Source organism: Phyllobates terribilis, unplaced genomic scaffold (genome assembly GCF_046119375.1).
Source record: "Phyllobates terribilis strain yellow unplaced genomic scaffold, ASM4611937v1 Scaffold_1__5_contigs__length_1240528914, whole genome shotgun sequence".
In the NCBI taxonomy this organism is placed as follows: Eukaryota; Metazoa; Chordata; class Amphibia; order Anura; family Dendrobatidae; genus Phyllobates; species Phyllobates terribilis.
The window spans coordinates 128,830,510-128,847,682 of NW_027362761.1; the positions used below are offsets into that span (position 1 = coordinate 128,830,510).

Below are 17,173 nucleotides of genomic sequence, written 5' to 3' on the forward strand. Positions count from 1 at the left end.
AATGTAGACATATAAGTTGTAGTTTTTATTTGTATTATTTTGGGGGGCATATAGTAGTCAAGTCTAAGTTTGCACTAAGAATTAGATAATATAGATAAATATTTTGATAAAAATTTTTATTTTTCTTGACTTTTTTGAGTGGTTAGGGGTAAGGAAATTTTATTGAAAATAATTTTAGTTTTTGTTTGCTGCCATAAATTACTTTGAGCTTTTATATAATCATTTAGCAAACAAGTATTTCATAGCATTATATTCAGTCAACAGATAGCAAGTTAGGCCCTGGTGGAAATCATAACCCATCAGTACCCTGCCATCACCAGCTTGTGCTGTCAAACATCACCACAATCTCTAAAGGCCCCCATACACATTGGACTAATATCTGGGGAACTCGATGATATTGGTAGAATCGGCCAACAGTCTAATGTGTTTGGAAGTCTCCTGACTCTCCCTCAGTAGCTGCCGTGTGGAAAGATAAGGATCCGGCAAGTTCAATTTTGGACTGCTGATCCTTAATGAGATATACTGCCACCAGAGGAGTCTGACGGGGTGACAGGAGTATTCGCCCGAGTGAGTGTCACTGTGTATGGAGTAGATGAGAGAGTAGATAGCTGCCTATCGAACGATAGGAAGAACCATCATTCGTCTGACAGCTATAGATTGTATATATGGGACCTCTAAAATATTAAATAATGCCAGTGGTGCAGGCTCTGGATTTCGGTCTTTGCAGCAGGAGCCCAATCTTTGATTACAGCCACAATCTCATGGGGACATGGGCAAGACTCATGAGATCATTATGACAGAGCTATGTGTCGTAATGCAGGTGACGCGCCCCCAGGGCAGTGGGGTACTCGGTGTCCGGGCCTATGGATGCTGGGGGGGGAATATGTCACAGTGGCTGGCCCAGTCCATGGCCCAGGGCAGTCAACAAAAAGGGGGATAGTTTATATGGGATTTGTAGTTGGATCGTGACGCCACCTGTGGTTTCTGGTAATTTGTACCAGCGCTGCTGCAGACCTCTGAGGCAGTTGATAGGCAGCTGGGATGGAACGGCTCCCCACAGGAGGAGCGGGCCTCAGGGCAGTGTAGAGTTTGATGGTGGGTGGTGATGCTGGGACTTGTGGTGCAGGAGGGATGGCGCAGCTTGAAATAACTGACGGAGACAGTGGAGTGCAGTCATCAGAGTTTTACTCACAGTTCTTATTCAAGGTTCTCAGGTACACTGTACGGGTGTCCGCCTCCGCGTCGCACTGCGTCTACCAGACCAGGGGTTCAGCTCTTCCTCAGATGTGTCAGGAGCGCTTGACAGAACCCCGCTTTCTTTATGTTCCTAACTAGACCGACTTCCCACACTGGGTCTTCTCCCTCCTGCCCTGCGCTTCCCACACACAGTCCCGATCGGGTGCTCTGAAGTCCCTCTGGGCAACCTAGAGTTCCCGGACCTACTTGACCATCACGGTGACTAGGATGAGACTGTGGCGACTGCACCATAGAAGTGCAGAAGCCTCCGGTTTTTCCAGCCGAGACCTGGAGTAACACGGCTGGTCCAGGGGCCGGTCCCCTTCTTGCGGCCTGATCCCTCTGACACCTGGCAGATTCGGGGCGTACGGGTGCCGTCCTGCACTCACCATACCCCCTAGGATCCCCTCTGTAGAACGGAGCCTTTCTCCTCTGCTCCCCTCCTGGGCCTCTATCACTAGGCCCCACTTGTGGAGCAGAGCTACTAACGAGACTCTGCTCCCTGACTGACTGTTCTCACTGACCGAACTGCCACCCTAAGATGGCTAGCCCTTTATATACCTCCTACAATGGTGCTCCCCTACTCTACATCCTCCACCCACACCCACTACTGGTTCCCCCTACCTTTGGTTCCCCCCACTCCAGCCAGGGACAGGGCTCAGCAGGAGACATAGTGCATCTTGCCCTTCCAGCCGGCCTGGAGCAGTGTAGTGTTGGATGCAGGTGTTTTGTGGTTCCGTGCAGTACTGCCTCCTTACCTGAGAGAAGGAGACACCACACCTCTGGGTGAGGTGCAGTACCTCTGTGGCGACTGAACCCTCAGGGGCATCACACAGGAACTAGCAATCCCGTATGATCAGTCGCTGGATGCTAAGCTGACTGTAGGCATCAGAGGGAAACTAAGCTGTCAGGTGAATGACCTATCTCTCACCATACATCACTTCGGTGTGGTGTACAGGGTTGCCAACTACCCAGAAATTCCATGACAGTCCATAAAAATTGGGCACTTTTTTCCCCTGCCTGTAACAAAAAATTGCTGCATCTGATTTTTTTGAAGCTGGAGAAACTTATGCAGATTTTTATGACTGTAATTATCATCATTTTACAGTTCACAGTGAATACAGATAATGCCTTCATATCACAATTATGGGCTTTAGGCATGTATCACTTCATCAAAATCTTAATGGTTTATTATGGTTTTCTAATGTGACTGTAAAAAAAAGTTGGCTGTCCATGGCTGCAAAATACAAGGATTAGATTACATCCAGAGGGTGATATTGGGCATGGAATCTGCAGTCTATCTATTATCATTTGGTCGGTTAACCCCTTCACGACCTTGTGATTTTCCGTTTTTGCGATTTCGTTTTTTGCTCCCTTTCTTCCCAGAGCCATAACATTTTTATTTTTCTGTCAATGGGTCATTCCATTTCAAGTGATCCAAATCTGAATATTTTTCTTATATCTTAGGATACTTCTTTTCTTTGGTGTTTCTTGAAGTGCTACTTTAGTGAATTAAAAATAATACGTTTTGAATTTTTATCTTCATTAGTTAATTTTTTATAGGTTTCTAAAGTTTTGAAATAACCTGAGTTTTGGGCTTGTATGACTTTACATTTGTTATCATATCTCGGGCAAAAATTAAGATAAATAGATGAGGGAGGCACCATTTTGTTCAGAACTGAACTGTCACAAGACAGTTTGTTGATATTTTGTTTTTGAGGAGTCAAATTCTAAATTTTGATGGAGGATTAAGGAAAAACTATGTTATACATTTTTCAAGAAATGCAATGTGTTACTTGTGTTCTCGGTTACATTTGTTCAGGGACTCAAGTTGGGATCTCTGTAGGATCATATTTTGAAGTGTAATTTTCCAAATGCAGTCTCATCCTAATGCTAAATTAAAATAATCAATATTAACACCTTTTGAAATATACATGTAACAATTCTTTATATTATTACATAACTAAACATGTCCTTTTTCAAGTTTTTAAAAAGAATAATACAGTAGTTAAATAATCAAGCTATAAAATAGTAAGTCTTTACACTGACTTTTTATCATCAATTTGTCCCTTCTGCTGGGTGAATTGTAATCTTGTAATCTCTTACTAACAGTGGCCGTTTCCTTTTGTGTCAGAGTATGTACGGCTGTTAAGGGGTTAATATCAGATTTTTGTTGACTTTTACAATGTCTGGTTTTCTTGGATACACAAAGAACAGTGATGGATCAGAAGGTGCAGAAAATTCACTTCTACTTCTTCATTTTCATAATCTTTGGAGAGTCCATTAGCTAGCCACCACTCACAGGTCACATAACCAGTTATGTCATCCATTGGCAATCTTTTGCCATATTCAATCACATCATGGACTTCACTGTCGTTGCTGAATGAAAAAATCCTTGCTTTTATTTCTGTTTCACTACATGGAAAGAGAGTGTGGTATTGCTGAGTCCTTTTGTTGGGTTCTGCTTCCTGTAGCTGATGTTTTAACAAACTCTCCTTCGTAGTCCTGGTTTGTACAGTACATGAACTGGATGTAAGAATATTTTTCTCACTCCAGTTCAACAGTTTCATGGGTGTTAAGATTTGGTGTGAATACGGCCTCCAAAACCTAAAGTGCCATTCAGCTTCCACTCCAAAATCGTTCTTGTGATGGCATACGTTTATAAAGTTTTTCCTATTTTTGTACTGTGCAGATGAGCCATCCGAGAAGTAGTAGACCTTGCTCAAACCTGATAGGATGTCAGTTTTAATCACTGAAATCAATTTTTTTTTGGAACAAATGAACAGCTATTGAATCATGAAGTAAGCACTCAGATATCAGAACTACACTTTTGTATTTTATTTCTCTTTATAAGCAGAGCCAGCTTTTTACTATTCAGTTAAGCAGACAACAGACCTAACGCTGCGCTCATCGCACAGGGCTGAGGTGGAGACAATGCACAAGGGAGACACCGCAGGGACTAGCCCCTGAAATGAGTGTCACTGACGCTTCATTTCAGGGCAGCAAACAAAGCTAGGGGAGTGTCGCGATGTCCCAGCCCCCTCCCCTTTGATGACGCTTCGTTTCAGGGGGGAGAGAGGTGTGACAGCACTGTCAGCCAGCTGATGACGATTCGTTTGAGTATCCCATTAAGCAGTGGGATTCTCAAACGAATCGTCATCAGAAGTAGGTAATATAAACAGAACGCTAAGCTACAGTACAGTGTGAATGGTCGGAAATTTTACCATGACTTGAATTACAAAAGTTTTTTGTTTTTAAAGATTTATAAATTGTAATTTACTTTTGGGTTTCGCACTAACCCTTTAAGGACTATCAGCTGGTCATAAAAATGTTCTGCACTTTAAGAAACAGTGTCAAAAGGCTGTCAACATATATCCACTGTTTATAAGTTATACTATCTACCATAGACTCTTCAAAATGATTTCATATTTTTTCTTGGAGAGCCATTACTGGAGGACATTTTTTTCAGATATTTAGGCATCACTCTTTTCTGGACACATTACTTGAGACACATACTTTGTAATCACCAAGGTTGGACTCACCAATCTAACTATCTTTCAGCTTACCTCCTTCAATCATAAGCTTAGGGTCCTGGTGTGCTGTACATACGCACAATGAGTGTGCACCACTACCACCAGCCAGGACACAATTCTTAAGTCGCAGGTCACCACATTTTGAAAATCCTATTTTGACAGAAGTTGAATTTAAAAATAAATGTATAGGTCTCTTTCAAACTGCCAAGAACCAGCCTCTTTTGGACATGCATTTTCTTACCGTTGACTTTCCTAGGCCACAGCCCCACTATCAGTATTTGGTCAGTATTCGGTCAGTATTTTTTCTCAGGAGTGGGAGCCACAGCCAGGAGTGGGTGATAAATGCAGAATTTGTGCACTTGTTTCTAGTATACCTTTTCTCTGGTTGTTCCTCACCTGGTTTTGGCTCCCACTTCTGAGAAAAAATACTGACCCAATACCAAATACTAATAGTGGGGCCATGGCCATAGACACAGTCTTTTTTGCCGGGTATAATTCGGCTCACTTCATCACTATTGTAAAAACCTTTCACTTTATCCATAAATTTATGTAATGATTTGCCTGGTTTAGGACAAGTCATGAAACTTTTTTTTTATTTTATTTGGAAAACATAGACCCTACACTTTTAGACCACAGGCTGAGCAGATCTGAATTCAAAATTTTCAAATTGACACTGTTCATACAGTTATTTTTTGGAAGTATGATCCATTTGAGATCCCAACTTGAGTTTTGGTACAGATATGGCTAGGTGCAAAGGAGGCGCATGTGAATTTTTTAAAAATGTTATATCATATACTGTTTTTGGAAATGCTTTTCAAAATTTTGCATTTGAGTCCGCATGGTTAAAATTTAATGGTGTTTTTTCAGTCTCCCTATCTTGGCTCTGAGTAATGAGGAGAAACGTAAAGGCATGCAACACAGAAATTCGCATTTTTTCAAAACTTTTAAAATTAATAATAAAAGAATATATATATATATATATATATATATATATATATATATATATATATATATATATATATATAAAATTCTTCACATTTTGCATTCTCTAACACACTATTACCAGAGAGCAACAACTCAAAAAAATTAAAAATATAGAGGAAAAATTCATTGGCTCACTTGACACGGAATGACCACAATATGGCCGTCTGAGGGCTCATTTTTTGCGGGAAGAGTTGTACTTTTGAATGACTCCATTGATTTTATCATATAGTGTATTGGAAAACTGGAAAAAAAAATTCCAAGTACGGTGAAATTGAAAAAAAAAAGTGCAATTACACAATTGTTTTTTTTTTTTTTTCTTTTACCATGTTCACTAAATGCTAAAACTGACTTGCCAATATGATTCTCCGCCACTGCCGATGCTGCAATATACCTGATATAGCAGTGCACAATTCGGGTCATAATCATGACAATGCTACTGGTCCAAAGCCAGGAGGCAGGGGAGCGATTCACTTATTGGGAAATTGGACAACCCCTTTAAATGAAAGTGGTTTCCATAATAAAATTTAATAAAAAGCCAATCAGGTGTGAAGCAGAGGTTACACCAGTGGGTACCGATAACTGCTCATTTGGACTTCTACTCATGTAGATAACGTAATCACTCCTGGCAATAATTCTGTGGTGCTCAAATCAGTGGCATTTGTGAAATCAACAAACATGTGAGGTGCTATAATGGGAGAAGCCCTTTCAACTTTAATTCCCTAATCATTTACTTGTATTTTTACAAGATTTGATGTTTTTTGTGATCTTTTTGGTGTTGTCACATCTTATTAAACATTATAACAAAACACTTTCGTTATGAACACACAATGCACATTGATGCATGTGGTGATCAAAGGCTAGCCCGACTGTCTGAGAGTGGTAGTTGCGACCGAGCTGCTGTCTGGTTGCACTATGGGAAAAAGGGAAGCCTGTTGAGGCACAGTGATGCTCTGGGCAATGTAGTACAGGAAAACCTTGCGTCCTGTCAATCAATTTGATGTTACTCTGACAGTTATTACCTACCTAAACATTGTTGCAGATCAGCTACTCCATGGTAATAGAATTCCCTAATGACAGTGAAAAATATCAGCAGGACAATATGCTCTATCACACTACAAAAAGGGTTCAGGTATGGCTTACAGGACATGAGAAAGAGTTTAAATGGACTCTGTCACCACAGAATGACTGTTCAAACCAAGTGTAGGTGCTTGGTGCATGATGGGATGGCCAAACATTTAAAGGGGTTTTCCCACGAACAAGGGTAATTTTAATCAACATTTTAATCAATAGATTACATAGCATAGCACGGGCACATTTATAACATTATCTCAGCACAGGAACATTTTTTTAAACACATCCAATTGTGGAAGTTATTATTATTTAAAGATCTATTAATTAAAATGTACTTTGTTCATGGGAAAACTCCTTTAAGTGCACCTTCCCAACTGTTTTTTACCCCATCTATCTCTGCTCTTCTCTGGCTCTATTAAACCAGAGCTGTCAATCAAAGAAGAGGTGGGTGCAACAGAGGGAAAGCAGGTGGGAAGGTGTATATAAATGATTTACCATGCCATGATGCACCGAGCGCCTGTACTTGGTTTGAACAGTCATTCTGTGCTGATAGAGACCCTTTAAGTTGTTGACTTGACCTCCACATTTCCAAGATGACAATCTAATCAAGCATCTGTGGCAAGTGCTGGAAACACATGTTCAATCCATGGAGATCCCACCTCGCAATTTACAGGACTTCCAGGATCAGGTACTACTAGCATCTTGTTTCCAGATATTACAGGACATTTTCATAGATCTTGATCGGTCTTATGAAATCCATGTTCTGACAGGTCTGAGCTGGTTCAGCGGCATGAGAAGAAACTACAATATTAGGGCTACTTCAGTAAAGCATATTTTACAGCTGTGTGTTGTCTGCATGCAAAGCGAATAGCATCCAGGCAGCACATGGACCAATGTCTGACTATTGGGTACTTTACACAAGCATTTTTACATGTGACTAATAATCCATTTGTAAAAAATTGCAGCTTGTTACTGCTCTGATCTGTTTTTCAGATCAGATTTGCTCGTTAAACTCGATAGTTGCATAAAAAAATGCATGCCATAAGGACAACACCCATATGGCATCAGTGTTTAAGAAATCTTTTATCATTTTTAGCATAGGAAACTTTATTTAGACTGGTATACATTTTTAATTAATAATGTAAAAATCAGATGCCATATGGAGGACAACATGGGTGGAAAAAATTGTTCGCTTTTTTTCCTGTGTAAAAAATAGACGATTTAATAAATGCTCATCTGAACTTGGCCTGAGGCATGTGGTTTTAATATTATAGTTAATCAGTGTCTATCTATCTATCCATCCATCCATCCATCCATCCATCCATCCATCCATCCCTTCATGATCATTGACCATCAGGGATGTTTATAGCCCAAGAACACCAAACTGAAAACTACAAGGGAGCTCAAGAGACCATATCATCATCCAAGATACCCTATCTTACTGTAAATATAATAGGGCAGCCAAATAATAATTTTAGAACCCCTATACAGAAACAATAAAATAGTGCATATACAAACTGGGTATTTGAGGGAGGGGATATTGATGATTCACCTATTTATTAGTAGGCAACGATGCTTATGGGGGACATGTCATTAATATTTACTCATATCTCATATATACCATGTGTTAGATGAAGGTTGGCATCTTGTACGACAATGTCAAATTAAAGAAGTCAGACTTCAATCTCTGCGGTAATGCAGATCTTTTGTTCAGCTTGTAAGACTTTTCAATTACAGAACCTTACATGATAATTCAACATGTCAGATATCTGCCATCAAACAGCATCTGGCATGGATAGTCTAAAGTAAAAGCAAAAGAGAACCTGTTAGCACGATTTTGAAATGTAAAGACATGGCTGTAATGGCGCAGTAAGCCTACGTTCACACGTTCAGTATTTGGTCAGTATTTTACCTCAGTATTTGTAATCCAAAACCAGGAGTGAGTGATAAATACAGAAGTGGTGACGTGTTTCTATTATACTTTTCCTCTGACTGTTCTACTCCTGGTTTTGGCTTACAAATACTGACCAGATACTGATAGTGTGAACATGGCCTAATACTGATTATATTGATACCTTCAGTGAAGAAATCCACTTTGTGGTTCTTTTTAAATCATCATTTAAAATTTTCTGCTAATTAGATTTCCGCGCACAGGGGCGGAACAGGGTCGACCTAGCAGTATCACAAAGTACAATGTGTCATGAAAAAAATCTCAAAAACACTGGGATATGTTAAAACATTCCAAAGTTACTGCCTCATAAAATGACACTTGTCAGTTTCGAAAAATTTGGGTTGGTCACTAAGGGGTTTAATTTTGCAGCCATACTAGAGATATTAACCCCAGGGGTGTAATGATCACATTCGCAGAGGGTGTGACCGCGACCGGGCCCATGCGGGAGGTTGGCCCACCGACCCAAGCTCATATTTTAGCTGAATGTGTTGGGCAGTAACATCATGCGCTGCCTGTCACTTACATGCTCAAGTCAGCAACTGGCTACATGAAGGGAAATGTTGGAGCAAGGGAAGGTGAGTAGAATTGTTTTGGGTTTTTTTTGCGTTAAAGAACAGCAACAAAACGGGGGACATATATACCAGGTTGATAGACACATATACCAGGATGGGGCACATATAAACCTGGATGGACCCAGGATTGGAGACAAATATACCAGGATAGGGGACATACTGTATATATACAGTATATACCATGAATGACCCAAGATGGGGGACATGTATAACAGGAAGGGACCCAGGATAGGGGATATATACCAGGAAGGGGTCCAGCATAGTGTACATATGTAATGCAGGTTCCGGAATGCAACGCACAGAGACACAAGGCGAGAACAGTCAGAGATGTTTGTAAACAGTTTTATACAACAGGTATACTGAAACTAGGGATTAGCAACAAGGGTAATGAACAGTGGTTTGAAATATCAGAAAAATACAAAATTTCTCAAAGTAAGTCGCAGTCTCTTAAAATAAGGCGCAGTCTCTTAAAGTAAGGTGATGCCCTCAAGCATGAGAGACACCACACAAGTTCTTTAACCGTGAATTTGGCCCTAGCGGGGGTCACCGGTTATTCCCGCTAGGCCGTGAGTCTCTTTCTGGATAAATTCAATTAAATCACGTTGTGCTACTTTAGCCCCAACCGTTCCCCTCCCAACCTGAGTACTTAAACCCAATTGTCCCCGGTACCGTGGGTGAGTAGTGGAAGTGACGGCCCTGCTCACGTATGCAGCTTCTCTCTGCTTGGCCGTTGGAGGCAGTCTCTCGAGCCTTGGATAGGGGGGTCCAGGCCTCGTCTGTCGGCGGCCGACGTCGGGTTCCGCGAGCTCACTCAGCACCGCGATCAGGTTCCTAGTATCCTCAGCAGGCACAGCACTCGGGTCACAACTGTGAGGGATCCGGAGCTCTTTTACCGGTGCCCGGCTGGAGCACCTCTCAGGCCTCTGGATTTGGCCTGTCACGCGGGGTTTCTCAGGACGCAGGGAGCACGTCTGCTCCTCTCTGCTGCTTGGCGCCAAAGACCCCTCAGGTTTGGCGCGCTGGCCTCTTATCTCTCTGAACTCCTTCCTGGAAGTCACCTGATCGGGTCCAGCATCTGAATCTGCCCTCTCTGCAACTTCCCTTGTATACTTTGGTTCCGCTTGACTGTCTCTAGCCAGTAGATGGCAGTCTCGCTCCATCCTTGAAACGTCATGTTGAAGTTCTTTTACAAGCTTTCTTGCTCGTTCTACACATATATACCAGGAAAGGGCCTAGGATGGGGGACTATAGTACAGGGTGGTGGACATTACTACATAATGGGGGCACAACACGTATGTTCTTATAGGATTTAGAACGCTACAAGGGCCCATACATCTGACCAACCTGCGGGGTGAAGGCTGGTCTAAATTTTGCATAGGGGCCCATCGGACTCTAGTTACACTACTGATTAACATTTTTGTACAAGACCAACCACCACTGCTATTTAGCTTGTAAGCACTGTGCTTTTAAAGCTGGCCCTGGTTAGGATGTAACAGTGCATTCTAGGAATCCTGGCCAGCTTTAAAAGAGTGCTTACAAGTTCAATGAAAACAGCTTGTAAGCACTGCACATGTTCTGCTGTCTAGCAGCAGTGGTAGGTCAACAAGGAAATGCGTTGCAAACAAAAGTAGTGTTAATATCTCAAAAATGGCTGAAAATGTAAGCAGTGAATTGCACAATTGCTTGTACTTTCAAGCTATAACACTGAAGTTCACTATTTGACAATACCTATTTATGAAGATGGGAATAAGCCTCTAACCTTACTATCCATGAAAAAGTCTCTGTAAAGATTTGATTCAGTAAATGCTTGCTACAGTGTAAAATACAATGCTCATACAGATTTGGACAGTGGGGAGGATTTCTGCCTTGTCCAGGAGTTATTTCCTCTTGTCACAGTCACTGAATGTTATACTGTTAGCCAACTCCCTAAAATAAGGAAGTCCCTGGGAGCAAGAAATCCCAGTGAAAGTTTAAAGTGTAGAAGTGTCAGCCTTGAGCTCTGCATTTTTTCTGAGGAAGGAAAGTCTTATGGACAGGAAAGAGGAGGTAGGGTGGACCATTTGTGATTTTGGACATAAAGCAAATTTGGAGAAAAAAATGCAGAACACAGTCATTGCTCTATTGATGCAGTCTCTGGGATACTAATTATGCTATTGTAACTGTTTAATTAAAAGAGTATTCTAATAGATTATATTGCGATAAATTCCGTATCTTAATAATTCTTCAGGACATGTACAGTGGCTTGCGAAAGTATTCCCCCCTTCCCCTTGGCATTTTTTGTGTTTTGCTACCTCACAACCTGGAATTTCACAGATTTTTCTTGAGGGTTTGTGTGGCGCCCCTGCGGGTTCAGTCGCCACAGAGGTACTGCATCTCACCCAGAGGTGTGGTATCTCCTTCTCTCAGGTAAGGATGGAGTGCTGCCCAGGACCTTAACACCTGCATCCAACACATCCACTTCAGTAGGGCAGGGCGAGATTGCTCCGAAGGGAGAGCACAGTCCCTGGTCCCTGGCTGGAGTGGAGGGGAACCTAGTGAGGGGGAACCATGTAGTGAGTGTGGGTGGAGGACGTAGATCAGGGGAGCACCTGAAAGGAAGCTGTATAAAAAGGGGAGCCATCTTAGAAAGACAAGCCAGTCAGAGAAGGAGAAGTGAAAGGAGCCGAGGCTCTGCAGGAGCTCTGCTCCGGAGGTGGGCCTAGTGAGAGGCCCAGGAGAAGGACTGAGAGAGAGGAGAGGGAGCAGGAGAAAGGCTCCAGGAACAGAAGGGATCCCAGGGGTACGGGAAGTGCTAGAGGCCACCCGTACGCCCAAATCTGCCAGGCGGTGGAGGGATCGAGCCGCAGAGGGGACCGGTCCCTAAACTAGTGGAGAACTACAAGGCTCAGCTAGGAACCGGAGGCTGCTGTACTTGCAAGGTGCAGTGGCCACATCCGCAATTGTATCGCTGAGAAGGTGGCCACAGAGGGTCCAGGGGACTGCAGGTCGCCCGACAAGACCCGAGGTTACCGGATTGGGACACTGATTGCGAGGTGCAGGGCAGGAGGGTGAGAGCCAGCGCAGGAAGACGACTGAGGAAGGCACATAGAAAAGGGTCCTGTCAGGCACTCTTGAACTACCTGAGGGATTGCTGAACCCCTGCTGGTGAACGCAGCACGACGTGGGAGGTTGTAGTCCGGAACCTGTAACCTGAGGAATTTATCAACTGTGAGTAAACTCGGAAGACTGCACCCCACTGTCTCTGTGATTATTATCTGCGCCATCACCCCTGCACTACAACGCCCAGCACAACCTATAACATCTACACTGCCCTGGATCTAAGCTCTACCTGTGGAGAGCCACACCAGCTTTGCTGCACTAACATCAGCTCCAGAGGACCTGCTCCGCAGCGGCTGCTCCCTTTAGCCGCATACCACAGGTGGCGTCATGAACTTTGTACATAAATCCCCTATAAAAATCCCCTTTTGATTGACTGCCCTGGGTCACGGACCAGGTCACCGCCACTGTGACATCTACTCTAGCAACGACCGGCCCGACACCGAGTACCCCGTGGCCCAGGGGGCGCGTCATCTTTGGCGTCACGAACAGGATATGAACCCACCCGTTATCACCGGGTATTGTGCGCCTAGAGACTGTGTTCTATACTGAATGTGGCGTCCGCCCAAGAAGGACGGGCGCCATTATGTGCGAACCAAAAGACAAATAAGAGACCGCCTCCCATCGTGGGCCAGGTCCCAGAATGGCGCCAAAAATGGAGCACACCCCAAGCAGCAGTGACCATGAAAATGGATGTGTCCATCAAGGTGGGGGAGCTGCCCCCAGGTGTGGCCGACAGCAAGCAGCCATGGGACCGCCCCCGAAAGGGGAGAGGAAAAAAGAAGAAGACTGGGAGACACAGTGTGGTCTCCAGCAGACCAGACAGACCACACCCGGCAGGCAAGATGGAAGGAGGCGAGCCTGGTACTCCGGCCTGTGGCCTGCAGCAAGACGAGACACCTCTTACTTTGGGAGAGGTGATCAGTAAGCTGTCCCTGGAGGACGCGGAGTTCCTCCACGCCGAGATGTGTGAGCTAAGTCGGCGGGTGGGAGAGGCCCAGCAAACAGCCATCGCCAGCTGGAAGAGAGAGGTGCTGGAAAAGATGAGAGCGAGACGGCAACAAGCACCGGAGTCCACCGTCATCGCCCCAGCCCCGGCGGAGCCTAACCAGGACCAGGAGGCGGAGAGCAGCCCAGTAGCGGCCGCGGGAGCAGGTAGGAAGAGTTTCCCTGTCCCGGGCGCAGACCGCGCTGACTTGCTCCTGGGCCCCCTGGCGGCGCCTCCATACCCGGGCGCGCACGCTCCCGACTTACTCCAAAGCCCAGAGTCTACTACACCGGGTGCCTGCTCAGCCGACCAGATCCGCAATCCCATGGCGGAATCCCCATACCATCCGGGCGCCTGCTCCGCCGACCAGCTCCGCGATCCCCTGGCGGAAACCCCATACCATCCGAGCGCCTGCTCAGCTGACCTGCTCCTGGGCCCCCTACCGTAGCCACCAGCCCCCGCACCTGAATGGGCATACGGAGGCCCCACTTATGACTGGTCCGCCAGGAATGCCGACCAGGGAGGACTCCCTCTAACGCCCACACCTGCACCCCCGGTCGCCTGCCCAGGAGGAGAGGATTTCCGGTGGGAAGACCGGGAAGGGGACCTCATGGGGTTCCTGCGGGAGACGCAGGCCCTCCGGAGGGAAGAGCACTGCAGGAGGGAGCTCCTGCAGTTGGAAAAGGAGCGATATGACCGGCAGGTGCGGTGGGAGCACATGGAGGCCAGAAACATGGCGGTCAAGGCCCGGGCCCGGGCCCTGGGCAAAAATGAGGTGTTTCCCCAGCGGGGACACCACTACTAAAGCATAGTAGATGGAACTGAACTGTACATAAGTTACCCGGAAGGGTATTGAGATAATCCTTTTGTGTGTTTGAAGAGTTTTTGCTTATTTGTTTAGTGTAACCGGTAAAGGTACAAGGACATTTAGCCTGTGGACGGTGAGCAGCTAAAAACTTTCCGTTGTAAATAATTGCACTTCTTACGGTGCCCCTTATTGGTTTTATACATACAAAGCTGACCTCAGAACAAAAACCCGTTTGGCGTGGCCGAAGACGTGGTCCAACACCTGGGTCATCCATGCCCTGCAGCCACGCCCAGGGCCTACGTTGAGGGTTTTTGGACAGGTCCCTCATGTTCGTGTTTACTAGTTTGCACCTTGATAAAGAAAATGGACACCCGGTTACAGATCGCGCTGTAACCTGTTGACAAATGTTTTATATGTGAAGAAAAATGTTATTTAAAAATTCTTATAATGTTTTGACAAAGAAACCAGTAACGTTCAAGTAATGTGCCTCCCATAAAGGGAAGAAAAAGTTTTGCTGATTAATCTTATATGTGAATGCATTCTAAAATTTTTGTAAGTCTGTAACATACCCTGTTTTTACTCTGTTCCAGCCCGGGACGTGCTGTGTTTTACCAAGGGGGTATGTGGCGCCCCTGCGGGTTCAGTCGCCACAGAGGTACTGCATCTCACCCAGAAGTGTGGTATCCCACTCTCAGGTAAGGATGGAGTGCTGCCCGGGACCCTAACACCTGCATCCAACACATCCATTTCAGTAGGGCAAGGCGAGATTGCTCCTAAGGGAGAGCACAGTCCCTGGTCCCTGGCTGGAGTGGAGGGGAACCTAGTGAGGGGGAACCATGTAGTCGGTGTGGGTGGAGGACATAGATCAGGGGAGCACCTGAAAGGAAATTGTATAAAAAGGGGAGCCATCTTAGAAAGACAAGCCAGTCAGAGAAGGAGAAGTGAAAGGGGTCCTGTCAGGCACTCTTGAACTACCTGAGGGATTGCTGAACCCCTGCCTGGTGAACGCAGCACGACGTGGGAGGTTGTAGTCCTGAACCTGTAACCTGAGGAACTTATCAACTGTGAGTAAACTCGGAAAACTGCACCCCACTGTCTCTGTGATTATTATCTGCGCCATCACCCCTGCACTACAACGCCCAGCACAACCTATAACAACTACACTGCCCTGGAGCTAAGCTCTACCTGTGGAGAGCCACACCAGCTTTGCTGCACTAACATCAGCTCCAGAGGACCTGCTCCGCAGCGGCGGCTCCCTTTAGCCGCATACCACAGGTGGCGTCACGAACTTTGTACATAAATCCCCTATAAAAATCCTCTTTTGATTGACCGCCCTGGGTCACAGACCGGGTCACCGCCACTGTGACATCTCCCCTAGCAATGACCGGCCCGGCACCGAGTACCCCACGGCCCAGGGGGCACATAATTTGCATCAGTTCATCTAAAGAACATGCCTACAACTGCGAACATTTGGTTTTCTTTTTATTGTGAAGCAAACAACAAGTAGGACAAAATAACTGAAAACTTCAGTGTGCATAACTATTCACCCCCTTATATTCTGTACTTTGTAGAGGCTCCTTTTGTGGCAATTACAACTGCAAGTCACTTGGATAAGTCTTTATGAGCTTTCCACATCTTACCACTGGGATTTTTGCCGGTAAAACTGCTCCAGCTCCAAGTTAGATTGTTTCCTCTTGGTGAACAGCAATCTTCAAGTCTGACCACAGATTCTCAATTAGAATAAAGTCTGGGCTTTGACTACGCCACTCCTAAAACATTTACATGTTTCCCCTTAAACCACTCGAGTGTTGCTTTAGCAGTATGCTTTGGGTCATTGTCTTGTTGGAAGGTGAATTTTCGTCCCAGTCTCAAATCACTGACAGACTGAAACAGGTTTTGCTCAAAAGTATCCCTGTACTTTGCACCATCCATCTTCCCCTCAACTTGGACCATTTTCCCTCTTACTGCTGCCGAAAAAAACATCCTCACAATATGATGCTGCCACCATCATGTTTCATTGTGGGGATGATGTTCTTGGGGTGATGAGCTGTGTTGGTTTAGCACCAGACATAGCTGTTCAATTTTGGCCTCATCTGACCACAGCACCTTCCTCCATACATTTGGAGAGTCTCCCACATGTCTTTTCGCAAACTCAAAACGAACCTTACAATTTTTGTGTGTAAGTAAAGGCTGTTTTCTGCCGACTCTTCCATAAAGGCCACCTCTATAGAATGTACGGCTTATTGTGGTCATATGTTTAGATACTCCAGTCTCTGCTTGGAACTCTGCAGCTCCTTCAGGGTTACCTTTGGTCTCTGTCCTGCCTCTCTGATTAATGCCCTCCTTTCCCGGGCTGAGAGTTGTGATGGGCGTCCCTTTCTTGGCAGGTTTGCTGTGGTACCATGTTCTTTACATTTGATGATAATGGATTTGATGGTGCTCCAGGGGATCATCAAAGATTGGGATATTTTTTTATAACTCAACTCTGAGGCTATGTGCCCACGAAGCAGAAATGCTCTGGATTTTTTCCTGAGCGTTTCTGCATCGCCCTGGCAGAAAAAACGCGGATTGTACATGTGTTTTTCCTGCCAGGGACAAGCGGATGTGAAGCGTTCACATGCATTTCCGCATGCGGGTTGACAAACGCTTTCCAAGCGATTTTAGCATCACTTGGAAAGTGCTTGACAACTTCGTCGCACTATATAAATCCATACAAACGGCATGGATTTATATAGTGACCCCAAAGAATGGTAAAAAATAAAAAAATAAATCTATACTTACCTTCTGATGGCCCCCACAGTCTTTATTCGATCCGTCCTGGCTTCCCGGCAGCTTGCGGTACACTGAAGGACCTGCCGTCACATGACTAAATGACGTCAGCGCAGGTCCTTCAGTCCACCGCGATCTGCCGGCAAGCGAAGACAAGCACACCGG

General features: G+C 45.0%; 1 protein-coding gene across 4 annotated transcripts in view; it reads left to right on the forward strand.

Moving 5' to 3' along the window:
• Positions 1–17,173, forward strand: part of TEK (TEK receptor tyrosine kinase) — a 194,271-nt gene that overhangs the window by 63,845 nt on the left and 113,253 nt on the right. The window contains exon 2 of one of the 4 annotated variants that reach the window (XM_073667279.1): positions 14,830–14,934. The exons of the other annotated variants lie outside the window; for them this stretch is intronic. Within the exon in view, the coding sequence (XP_073523380.1) occupies positions 14,830–14,934 (105 nt within the window). The remainder of the gene's footprint in view (positions 1–14,829; positions 14,935–17,173) is intronic. 4 annotated transcript variants of the gene reach the window in all.